The 12532-nt window shown below is 36.4% G+C and overlaps 1 protein-coding gene across 4 annotated transcripts in view; it reads right to left on the bottom strand.

Moving 5' to 3' along the window:
- Positions 1 to 530: 530 nt before the first annotated feature.
- Positions 531 to 12532, bottom strand: part of RBPJ (recombination signal binding protein for immunoglobulin kappa J region) — a 121173-nt gene continuing 109171 nt past the window's right edge. For all 4 annotated transcript variants that reach the window (XM_011965349.1, XM_011965346.1, XM_011965347.1 and 1 more), the window contains 6 exons: positions 11015 to 11152; positions 10751 to 10863; positions 6639 to 6779; positions 5456 to 5611; positions 4994 to 5097; positions 531 to 4824 (listed from right to left, as the gene is read on the bottom strand). In XM_011965349.1, coding sequence (XP_011820739.1) covers positions 4509 to 4824; positions 4994 to 5097; positions 5456 to 5611; positions 6639 to 6779; positions 10751 to 10863; positions 11015 to 11152 — 968 coding nt within the window. In that variant the 3' untranslated portion in view covers positions 531 to 4508. The remainder of the gene's footprint in view (positions 4825 to 4993; positions 5098 to 5455; positions 5612 to 6638; positions 6780 to 10750; positions 10864 to 11014; positions 11153 to 12532) is intronic.

Here is a 12532-nt window from a genome sequence, read left to right on the forward strand (position 1 = left end):
TTCCACCTCCTGGGGTGGTTGAGGCAGAAGAATCACTTGAACTTGGGAGGCAGAGGTTGCGGTGAGCCAACACTGTGCCACTGCACTCCAGCTCAGGGGCGACAGAGAAAGACTCTGTCCAAAAAAACAAAAACAAAAACAAACAAACAAAAAACCTTATGTAACTTCCCCATTTACCTTTGTTTCATATTAAAGAATACTATCCCCACTTCTAGGACTCCCCTCCCCATCCCCCGAAAGACAAACTATTATGTGTTCCTTCCTATACCAGACAAAATGACCATCTTATATTGGAAAAGCAAGTTATTGCTAAATAATATTCTCCAATTTTGTTGAAATCAGCTTTAAATGATTCTGATTCGAGAGATGCCCCTTGAGTGACAAAGCCCATTTCACCATTTACATGGGGGGAAAAAATCTCTTTAAAGCACTACATAGTTAAAAACATTGACATGGAAATTAAATTAGTAGAGCTATCACTTTGATGTGATATGCATGGTAAGATTGTAAATACACCATCAATAATACAGAATTTAATTTTATCTTTATGAAGTATTCTGAAATCAAAGACAATAATACATGCATCAGGCACATTCGACAGAAGACTTTTACAATGGTTTACATTTCCTTTTTATTTATTCCTTGAAACTGCTCATATTGCAAGTTTTTCATGGATGAAATATGGAACTGAGCAGATTCTTTTTTTTCTACAAAATTATGGTATAAACTTGCTCGATTTTCTATCTTATTGCTAATAAACCTTACAGGCGCACAGTTTGTAAGATAAACCCCTTAAGGACTGAATGCGTAGAGCATGCTGCAAGGTACAAGAAATAAGCTAAAAATGAGCATATAAACCTACATCTGGACCAACACAGTACTGAATGCTGGCAAACATTTATCACGACACGGGGAAATTAACAAAAGGAGATACAGTTCAGTCCTGAAAGGGTTAAACAGAAACCCTAATATATTATTGTTTCTAACCATCCATCCCACATTGCAGTGCTTGAAAACAAAGTGTAAGTCTGGCACAGAAAATTACACACATTTGTTCAGTACTCATCAGAAACACAGCTGCTTTTGAAATCAAAGTAACTTGGTTACTAACTGAACAGCATTTTGTTTCAAAAGGAACCTCCTCCCCAGTGGATTTTCTGGTTAGCATGACTAGTTAGGTTAGTTCTCAAAAACGGCATTGGAAGTTTTTTGTGAAAGCACAGAGGGTACCAGTTTCATTAAAAACAACAAAACAAAAAAAACTAACCAGTTATGATTGCAGATAAGTCTGTGCAGTAAAAGTGACAAACATTTCACGATTAAGTCATGTATAAGAATGCCTTTAATTGCCACAGTTTAAAGAAATGAGCAGCAAATTTAGATAGCATACTAGTGTTCAACTCTGAAATCACTCAAAATATAAAGGGCATTTTTAAAGCTTTTAGCTTGCCTTCTCAATCTATGTGATAAATTAAATGGAACAAATAAAAACATATTGGATCAGAGACTCAGCTTCTATGTGTATGTTTAGAAATTGCATAAAGTCATGAAAGCATAAGATACATTTCTAAAACAGAATTTTTAAAAATTCAAACATACTATAACTGAAGCACTCACCATTCTAAGAAGAGAGTCTTTCTGCGGGTAAATGATCAGCATGTCTAATAATGCCATCACTGGAGGAGGGGACACAGTCTACTATAACCAGAGGACAAGGTTCCTATAAATTATCATACTGAAAATGATTCACAAAACCATGAAAGAAAAAATTTAAGCAGCTGACAAAAAAACCACTGATAAACAAAAAGCTACAATGGACAAATCGTTTCACTTTTTAGTCTGTGGTATAAGAATGGCCAAAAATAGGTGGGGAAAAATGCCTGTAAAAGTAGATTCTTGGACTTTTCAAAAAAAAAGAGAGAGAGAGAGAGAGAAAAGGGTTTACAGTATAATATTTCAATTATCTATGGAAAGAAACAATAAAAATAAATGCTTGTTAAAAAAGCACAAGTTCATTTTAACAAAGTCATGAACTTGAAAAATTATTTTTGAGCTACAAAAATGGGTAAGGAATAGTTTGTTCTTCAAAAGTATCTCTTTTGTTATTGGTTAATTTAATATGATTCCTTAACTAAATACCAAACCTAGGAAGTGGAGGAAACTTGTGGCCGTTAAAGCAAAGCAGCACTAGAAACATGTCCATGCTCTGAACAAAAGCACTATGTAAGGACTCCTGCCATGACTCCACAGAGAGGAATAACTATTACTCAGAAATAAGCGGTCTGTAAGAAAGAGACGGTGAACAGTTACAACAAAGAAAGATAAGGCCACAATGAGTTCTGCCCTTGATCACTGAAACAGATTTAAGGTGTGAGGCAGGATTAGCTTATAAGAGAGATGTGAGTGACTGGAGCAGATTTGAAGAAAAAAGGCGATACAGAATAAAATGTAGCCTGGGGGTGATTAAAAAGACTTGCAGTAAGAGAAAACTGCAATAACTGATTTAATCACCTAACGTGCTTTACAAATGACTTTCCCCTTGAAAACTGAGGAAAAGGCGATTTAAAGATGTTAGGAAGAATATTTACAGTGGCATAGTCTGAGCATAGAGTGAGTGATGAAGACAGCGAAGCTGAAAAAAAAAATGCTACTAATAATAATTTCTAAAAAGTCTATTAATGGAAACTTTTTCAAAACAGCCCAGGACACCAGAAAGACAATGTTCTGTAGGGAAACACTGTAGGAAGTTACAGTTTTGCATTCATAAGGTACTGTGGCTCCTGTTTTATGGGACAGTAAAAGCTTACCACAATCTAGAGGTAGTTTTTACTCTAAGACGGATGATTGTATTACTAGACTGTGTCGTATAACATTACATATTTGATTCCTGTACTAAATGTAGCCCAATGAGTCTGCTGCAATTTCGAAGAAACCAAACAAAAGCATAACCAAAGTTCAGGAATGAAAGCAAGGTAAAACTGGCGGGTTTAGCATGCAAGGCCAACATACAACCCTGAATGCAACCAAATCTCAACTGAAAAGAAAAGAAACATTTTCTGAGTTAGGAGATGTTTGTGGAGATGCTCAGTACTGGAAAAGAGAAAACAAACAAAAAAGGCAGAGAAAAAAATGAAAACATAAGTTACATTTGCATTTTATAATCTTACAACTATCTGTTTCTAAAGTACTGTCTTCCAGCTATTTTAGTTGATCATCTAATAAAAGCATCTTATGTTTTAAGATTACAATGATGTTCTGGCTAGCTACCCCCTTCAACCCCCCCCAAAAAAGTAAAGATAATAAAACATGCTTTTGCTGACATTTTCCTCATTCTACCATAAGGGCACCATCTACCAACTGGTAGCAAATACTTCCCATATTTTTTGTCACTTGCCAACAAGGCAGAAAATACCCTGCTGAATGAAATCACTGGGAACATTCCAAGTTCAAAATAAAATGTTTAACTTACACATAATACAAGTTATGTACAAGAGTAGGAGGGGGGAAAAACCTGAACAAATCCTGGAACACACATTATGTATTTACGTTATGGGAAAAGGGGAGAAAACACTTCAAATATCAACATGTTCTGTGCCATTAACTCATTAATGGCTAAATGGCCACACCAAATTGCATGTGAATGTTAGAACCTCTTGGATAACCACTACAAGTCCATTTAAAAAAAAAAAAAAAAAAAAAGGAACACACAGAAATTACTACCAACAGTGTCTGAGAAGAGAGACTAAGTTAACATACATTGCATGTATTGCAGGCAAGGCAGAGGCATTTTTTTTTTAAAGCTTTTGCACAGACTTCATATAATCTTAAAAAAAAATACATAGGCCTTTACAAGATTTGACTTGCTGAAATCCAAACAATTTTGACTCACGAAAAGTCATAAGACTTCAGCTGAAAATAAAAGAAAAAAGTTCCAGCCTAGACCAAAAAAAAAACCTGGAAGAGTATGACAATTAGATTAAACAAGCATGGTCAGGCTTGGAACCTGAATGTATTTTAGAGCAAAAGCTCAAAGGTAAGTGGGGAAGAGAACAACCTATTTGGTAACAAGGTGTACTATAATACCGTGATATAAAAAAAGGTATGGTGAAAATGTACCTTTTACTAAAGCTTATACAATATACAAGTTCCTTGGTCCATAAAAACGGTGTTAGATTTGTGTCTTCTAGTTTGTTCAACTTGTATTCCAGCCACATTATTTACTTCTTGCCCATTTAAACAAAACCAAACAAAAAACAACCAACCAACCAACCAACCAACCAGCTGAAAAACTTGATTTCCAATAGTTTGTACATTTTGACTTTTTTTTTTTTTTTAAACTGTGGCTTCTGCATTTCAAATGAGCACTTGCAGAGAGATAACGGGGTTTTTGAATAGTATCACCTGGTATGAAAAGTTCCCAAGAAACCACAAAAGATTGTTCATTTTTTCTCCTTTTTTGACTTTTTGCCACACTCAAGTCAGTTTAAGTCCTAGCAAAAAGACGGTAGTTAGGATACCACTGTGGCTGTAGATGATGTGACACTGGTTGAATTTGTGCTGGCGTTTGTGTAACTTCCCTCGCTGTTTGTGTTTGATTCATTAGGGGGCACCTGGCTTGAATTGGCTCGAAGGATTGCTCCTGCTGCACTGCAATGTGGCCGCGGCCCTGGTTCTGGTGTGTAGGTAAAGGTAAGGCTGGTGGAATAAATGATTCCATCATTTCGGACCAAAGTTACTGGAACCTGGACTGGTTGCCGGACCCATCTCCAACCTTCTCGGAATGCAGAAATGTCTGGGACGACACAGAGCATACTCTCTCCACACCTGAGGAGGAAATATAAATCACTTAAAAGCACTTTAAAAAGCAAAGTACATGTTAAAAATGAGACTTAAGACAAGGTTGTTTAATACATTACAATCAATGCCAGGAAAGAATCTCCTGTACCCACACCCCTCACAACCTCTGGATGATGTAAAAAGTTTTATCAAGTACCTGTACATAGTTTCAGCTTCTACATCCCCAAACCACACTCGTAAATTTGGAGTGAAATTCTGTCCTGTAAGTTCAAGCATTGCTACGTCCCCACCGCCATTCAACTGCAATTCATAGAAAATCACAACACTGAGAAAACTTTTCATTTTTCATTAAAGTACACAAATTAGATTCTCATTCAACTTCCATTTGTTTAAAAAAAAGGGCAATTAAAATGTTTTTTATTACAAAGCTAGCTAAAAACATTTCAAGATAACACACAAGTTTATTTAAATTTAAATTTTCTGGCAAGTACGCTCCTCCTAATTTTGTTTTTTTAAAAATCAACAAATGGTGAATATAAAAATCCCCAAATCACACAATTGGAGAAAAATCAAAACTCCCATGAAATGAAATGATACCAAGTCATAGCTGAGAGTAGCTGCAAAGAGCTAAAGGCCAACTTAGACTAGGCAGTCTCACCTGAAGGCTCTCTACGACAGGCACAGGTGTGACTGGGGCAAGGACAGGGCCCATTCCCTCGTAAAATGTATACTCTGCCTTATCTGTGCTAATGATTGTCCAGGAAGCGCCATCATTTATCATCTCTTTATTTGGTTCTTTTGGACATGGAGTGGCCTAATAAAGAAAGAAGTTTAGAAACTAAGTTTTATACAGTTTGCATACAGTTTTATACAGTTTGCATCTCTTAACTCAGACAAGAGTTAAGAGAATTCAGTAAAAACTTATAAACTTTCTAAAGCATGGTGCTTTGCCCATCCCTACATAAACACAAACAGAATACTAATACAGAAACCCCACAGACAGCAGTTTTTCTTATAATACAAACTATTTCAGTGACATATTAAATAATAATAACTTTCAGAGCAACCATGAGTACACCAATGCAGGTACAAATTTCATTAATAGCAGATCAATATCTGTGATGTAAATGGCTGTTTAAAACTCTTCGGGAACTCCTAAGAAAGAGAATGGGGGTCCTCATGCTTAGGCAACAGCTAGAAGCTTATGCACGTTCCATAGGAGGGAATCAAGATGGGAAGGCAAAGCACCTACCCCTTCCTTAACACACCTAGACCAGGGACTCAGCATGCCCATCAGTGTGTGTATGGCCATCTCACTGGAAAGGAGTTTCACATGAAACTGTGACTATCTTATTAAATCATCTGCCCATGTCATAACCTCATGAAAGCCTTCTGAGTAAATGTAAAACATTAGCTTTTAAAGCATGTCATCGTTACTATCTTGGGAAACCACGATGTAAATCTGATGAGATTTTGAGCCTTCACCCAGAAAAATGCTTCGTCTATACAATGTTTGCACACAATTTCAGAAGATTCAATGAGCACTGAAAATCTATTTTTGGATATCCTGAGGGGCTCTTTGTTCTTCAATTAAGAACCCTAGAACTAAATGTTAACTCTTTCTCTGAGAACGTTTTCATAATTTTGAGTTCTTCCTTGAGGAAGGATTGCTTGCATGTCTGAGGATTGTGTGTTAAGGATGCTCATACCTGAGATCCCTATCTGTGTATAGCTTCATGTATTTGTATATAATTAACAGCAAATGAAAATTTCATATTTTTGCAAGATGCTAACCTCACAGTTTGTATATTTTAGATTTCACCAGTAATTTAAAAACATACCTGAAATTGAATTATTCTTTCTTGAGAAAGGCACAAGTACATTCTTTCTGTATCCTTAAGGTAAAATGCACATTTATGGAGTTGTGACACAGGATCATCTGCATCCAATAATGCGGTCTGCTTATCAACTTTCCTAATTATCTATGTTTGACAATTAAGAAATAAAAGGTCATCAATACATGGAAAGGATTTTCCTTGTGTACAACATCAAAAGTACATAGAAGTTATATACTGTATAATAATACATCAGTTATTTGTCATATGCCTACGTATATAAAAACACTCACAAACAAAAAGACTAGGAATAAAAAACACTTTTAGATTGCAAGCAGGTCAGAATATAGAAATTGTTACCCTCTTCCCTGAACATCTAAAAAAAAAAAAATCAGGCAGGCAGGCACTTGTTTTCTAGGTCAGTACTTTTCAAACATTAATGCGCACTGAAATGAGCTGGGGTTCTTGTGAAAAACACAGGTTCTGATCTAGCAGGACCCTTGTGGGGCCTGATATTCTGCATTTCTAACAAAATCCCAGGCGATGTTAATACTGCTGGCCTACAGACCATATTTTGAATAGCAAGTTCTGATGATATTTTCCAATAATATGCATAAAATGACAAATATTCCAACATCAAACGGAAAAATCTCTAGAAGGCTACTGTCAGTGCAAACATCTCGTATCAATTATCCAAAACTTATGTATTTAAAAACATAACAAAATTAAACTCATTTTATAGATTACAAAATGGGCTTAGAAAGGTCAGATAAATTGCTAAAAATTACCAGTTTAATAGCTGAAGGACCAGAATATGTCCTGATCCCAGGGCTGGCTGCCTGTCCAAATGATCTCTAAATCTTATAATCCAACTAGTCCACAAAACACATGAATATCTGAAAGATAATACTATCAAACCCTATATGACACTTGACACCTAGAATTAATGGCTAAGGAGATGATGATAATGAAGAGCAAGACTGGACACAGAACTTTTACTCTTAGTTTCCTCTTCTATCCATCACTTCCAACAACATACAAACATAACTATCGCTCATCTCAAAATCAAAAGTAAAGAAAACCCTGACTACATGCCTGTCCCTCCCTCTCACTACCTGTTTCTCTGCAAATGCCTCTTCCTCACTGTCTAATCTCCTATAATCTCTCCCCTTTTATCTCAAAGACTCCACTACAACTGCTTTTCAAAGCCACCAAGGATTTCCAGACAGATGTATCTCATGACACTTTTCTGTCCACATTTTAGTTCATTTTCTCAGAAACTCTCAACACATTTTGCCTTCAGAACCACACCTGCTCCAACTGACCTTTAGAATGCCCAGAGGCGAGTTCTCAGCCCTCTTTTCTGCTCTTTATAATCTATACTGTTTAAAATTTAAAGGTTGACAACTCCTAAATTAATTATCTCCAGACTTATCTTCTCTCCTGCATTCAACTTGTATGTACACTTAACTACCTATTCAACATTTCCACTTATGATGTCTAACAGGCATCTCAAGCTTACCATATCAAAAATAGATTTTTTGATTTCCTCCTAAACTTGATCCTTCCCCAACTCATCTAGATCAATAAATGGCAACATTCACTCAATCCAAAAACCTTGAGTTATCCTTAATGCCTTGCTTTCTCTCATATCCAACCATCCAATCTCCCAGCAAATTCCGTCAGGTCCACTTTCAAACAAATCTGTCACCCCTCAACACCTTACTATATGATCCTGGGTCTAAGATACTATCGACTCCTGCCTCAATTACGACAACAATCCAAGCACCTGTCTCTCTGCTTCCACGGCCACATCACTATGCTCTCTTCTTCATCCAGCAGCCAGACGTATGCTTCTAAACAAAAATGGGCCGTTATGTTTAAAACCCTCCAGTGGCCTTCTAACATAAGAGAGATAATATGAAGTCCTAACCCTAGATACAGAGAGGGATCCTACAAGATCTTGCCTAGTACTAATCTTACAGCTTCAGTTCTTGCCACTTGACCTCTCCTCCCTCCGCTCCAGCTCCATTGGTTTCTTTACTAGTCATCACACATCCCCTGCCTTCAGTTCTGTACTTGTTCTGTTTGCCTGAAATGCTCCTCCCTCAGTTGGCAGTTCTTTGACTTCATTCTGGTCTCTTCAAATACTGCGCCTTCAAAAAGACTTCCCTGACCTCTCTAAGCGCTCTTCCAATTCTCTATCCTTTTATTATCTTGTTTTGTCTTCTCATCACTACATAAATCCTTTACATGGGTATTTGGCTTATCACCCTACCAAAATGTAAACTCCATGAGGAGAGGCACTCGACTTTGCATGTCAGAATTCCTCAGTCATGAAACCCCTAGAAAGATTTATTTATCAGCATCTTAATAATGGTACTGCAACTTTTTCTAGTAAGTTAATGTTTTATTGCAACATTTTAATATAAAGCCATACAGTTTTGAGTGTAAAAACTTCAATTAATGACGACTTTCAAGTAAGGCAGACTACTGGTACTTTACAAACAACTATAAATGAAAACACTGTTTTAAATTTGGGTCTGTCTTCTAAGTGGTTTGTATTATAAATTATTGGGGATCAGAATCATCCTCCTAAATTGTGCTTCTGCAGTACAAGCATTTAACACTAAAGCAAACGAACATCATCCTTGGAACAGAGAAGATGAATGAGAAGAGAAAAAAATGAATAAATGCTGATTCAGATCTTGTGCTTGCTTCTGTCTCCTGCTCTGTTTTTCATGCCCTTCATTCCCTAATGTTACCCTTTTTATTACAATTTGTCTCAACTGCAAAGCTTTACAGATTACTATTACTATACTTCATGTCTTTAGCTTATTGCATTGACATGGGAAATAAAATCACCTTGTACAATCATGACAGAGGGCAAAAAAAAAACAGTAACACAGAAATGAATCACTGGCTTAGAAAATTGTAGATCAACCCGGCCTCTGCTGAAATGGCCCCAGAAAATAAAAGCCAGTGGAATATTGCACCAAAAAGATAAATAGAAGGCATGTTTAGGAACATTAATACTAAATGTTCTTCTACTCACCCAACCTCTTCAGTTTGACCTTGAATGAAACTTACTCATAAATCCCCTTCATCTTGAATATAAATAAATTGTATTGTTTCAGAAAAGGAGAGGGAAAATTGGGAGGGGGTGGCACTATAGAGCACTTTTGTTTTCACTTAACTAACAAAAGCAGTTTTTACAGTTTAAGATCTCCTTTTTAGTGGTTGTTGAGATAGGATCTCACTCTGTTGCCCAGGCTAAAGTCCAGTGGTACGATCACTGCTCACTGTAGCCAGGACCTCCCAAGCTCAAGTGATCCTCCCACTTCCGCTTGAGACTACAGGTGTGCACCACCACGCCTGGCTAAATTTTTTTTTTGGGGTGGGGGGGGCGGTGCAGGGTAAAGACAAGGTCTGACCATGTTGCCAGGGCTAGTCTCGAACTCCTGAGCTCAAGTGATGCCAGGGCTACTCACCTCTCCTTCTCCTGCCTTCACCTGTTGAAGTGCTGGGATTGCAGGTATGAGCCACCATGCGTGGCTGAGTTTCAATGTCTTCTATTGAACAAAAGCCCTAAATCCTATGCCCCTCTCCCAAAGTTAGAAACACCAATTTTATTTAAGTTTTAATAAATCTATCTTCTTGTGAGACAGTAAGCTAACAAAAATTATGCTTATATTTTAAAAGAAATAAGAATTTCTTCTTTATGAAAACTTGGTCCTACATTGGGATATGGCAGGTACCACAAAAAAATGAATACATTATCTGAATTAGTAAAGAAAACAAATGTAATTTATAGTGCCCTCTACTGAACATCTTCAGATAAACAGCTAAAAAGGAAATTGCCACCAAAATATATTGGAAATCATTTAAGAAAAAATCATTAAGAATGTACTTGTAAAAACTGGCTAATTACCTTAAAGCATTTCTGAAATAAGGTACAGTATAACTGTCAATTATAAACAGCTCTGATTACTAACACATCTTTTAAAATTAAAAAGCATAAAATTGAGGTGTGTTTTTCCATTTGAATGTTGTGACTTTCCTGTTTAAAGAATTAATTTTTACTTCACATTATCACTAAAGCAAAAGTAGAGCCATACCAATCTTGGTAGTGCCATGCCAGTAACCGAGCACACAAGTTTGACTGTTTGTCCATAATGGATGTAGCCATCTCGGACTGTGAATTCTTCTCCTTCTGATTCATCATCATCCACTACAGTAGGTGGAAAAAGAAATCAAATTGTTACCTTTTTGAATTCATTTTATGATTAGGCAAATGACAAAACTTAATATATCCATATATCTCATCAAAAGAATTTAACGATTTCACACTAAAAACATTCATTGCACATTTTTATACTCACAGAGATGAATAAAAAATGCTCCCCACTGCTGTGAACTGGCATGAAAATTACCTCCTTCTACATGCAAGTATCTGGTACTAACTGTCTGGGATCGTAGTCGATTAAACAGAGCCACCTTTGTTCCTGAGGCAATGCATACTGCAAAGAAAAAAGAGCTCTTATTTATGTGATTGGAGCAAAAGGTGGGGAGGGAGCAAAAGAGGAAATTCTGCTTGGCAGTGTATAATTATTCTTTCTTATCATTTAACAGTTTGACAAATATTTTCACTTTCCAAGACAGTATAGATGACACCAAAAAAAGAAGTCAAGGTAACTGTTACTAATAATGTCAAGCTAATGATATCAAATGTCCATAAAAATAATTTTAAAGTGAAAGCTACACAGTATGTTTAATGTGGTGCTGATTATTACAGAAAAACTTACTTTTAAAACAATGAATGTTAGACCGTAGAAATTTAAATGATGACTTATTTAAAGGATGTGTATCTAAATATACTGGTAAGAAAATATTTTCCTGGAATATCACTGAATGGAAAAGCAGACTATAAAATACTCTGTACGCTGTGGTTCCACTAGGCAAATGTATACATTTTTAATATGAGTTTTCATCCAATTACACAGAATACATGCATAGAAAAGGGACTAGAAGGATGTTTATCAGAGTTGATGGTAAATGCCTCTGCATACTGTGATTTTAGAAAATTCTACTTTCTTCTAAATACCTTAAAGTACCGTATGAAATTTCTTGGAAATAAATCTATGTAAGCAGAAAAATATTCTGAAAGTGAAATATGTTCTCTGTCATCAAGAAACTAATATTCAATACAAACACAAAGTTAAAGCAGTTATATAAAACCATGTAATTTGAAATGCAAATAGCCTGAATACAAACATAATATACCTCCTAGTACAGGAGAACACACCACCACCTTTGAAGTAGGTCTTGCTTTCCAGCAAGAAAACAAGAAACAAAGGACAACAAACTTAAATCTGATCACGATTCTAGACTAAAGATTCTCTCCTTGACCAAACTTTTAAGCAGGCTGCTCCGAGCATTCAACTAGTATTCGTCCTTGAGCCCTGTCATCAGTCTGTTTAGCTCAGCTGTAGCAAGAATCCTCCTAAATTATCCCCCACTCTGGATCTATGATCATCTTGGCCTGCCTTTAGCACAAATCCTAAGTTAGGTCAGAAAGAAACCTTCTACCTTTGATGTCTCCTTTTAGTAAGTTTCCATCCATTGACCCTCTCACTCTGCTTCATCCCCACTTGTCTTTGTTGTATTCTGAAATGGAACTTGGTTATATTTTCCCCTGTTGCAATAGTACTGAATGAAATCTGTCTTTCCAACTAGTGCCCACGCTCTATTTCTTTTTGACTCTGCCAATTTACAGAAAATACATTAAACTACACCAAATAAATGAAATTAGCAAAATCCAGTATGTGGAAATCTCTAGTGGCCAAATGTCTCAACTTACTTAAATAAATCGCAAGAGTTGGTGTGTGTGTGGCGCGGGG

This window comes from Mandrillus leucophaeus, unplaced genomic scaffold (genome assembly GCF_000951045.1).
Source record: "Mandrillus leucophaeus isolate KB7577 unplaced genomic scaffold, Mleu.le_1.0 Scaffold720, whole genome shotgun sequence".
Classification (NCBI taxonomy): domain Eukaryota; kingdom Metazoa; phylum Chordata; class Mammalia; order Primates; family Cercopithecidae; genus Mandrillus; species Mandrillus leucophaeus.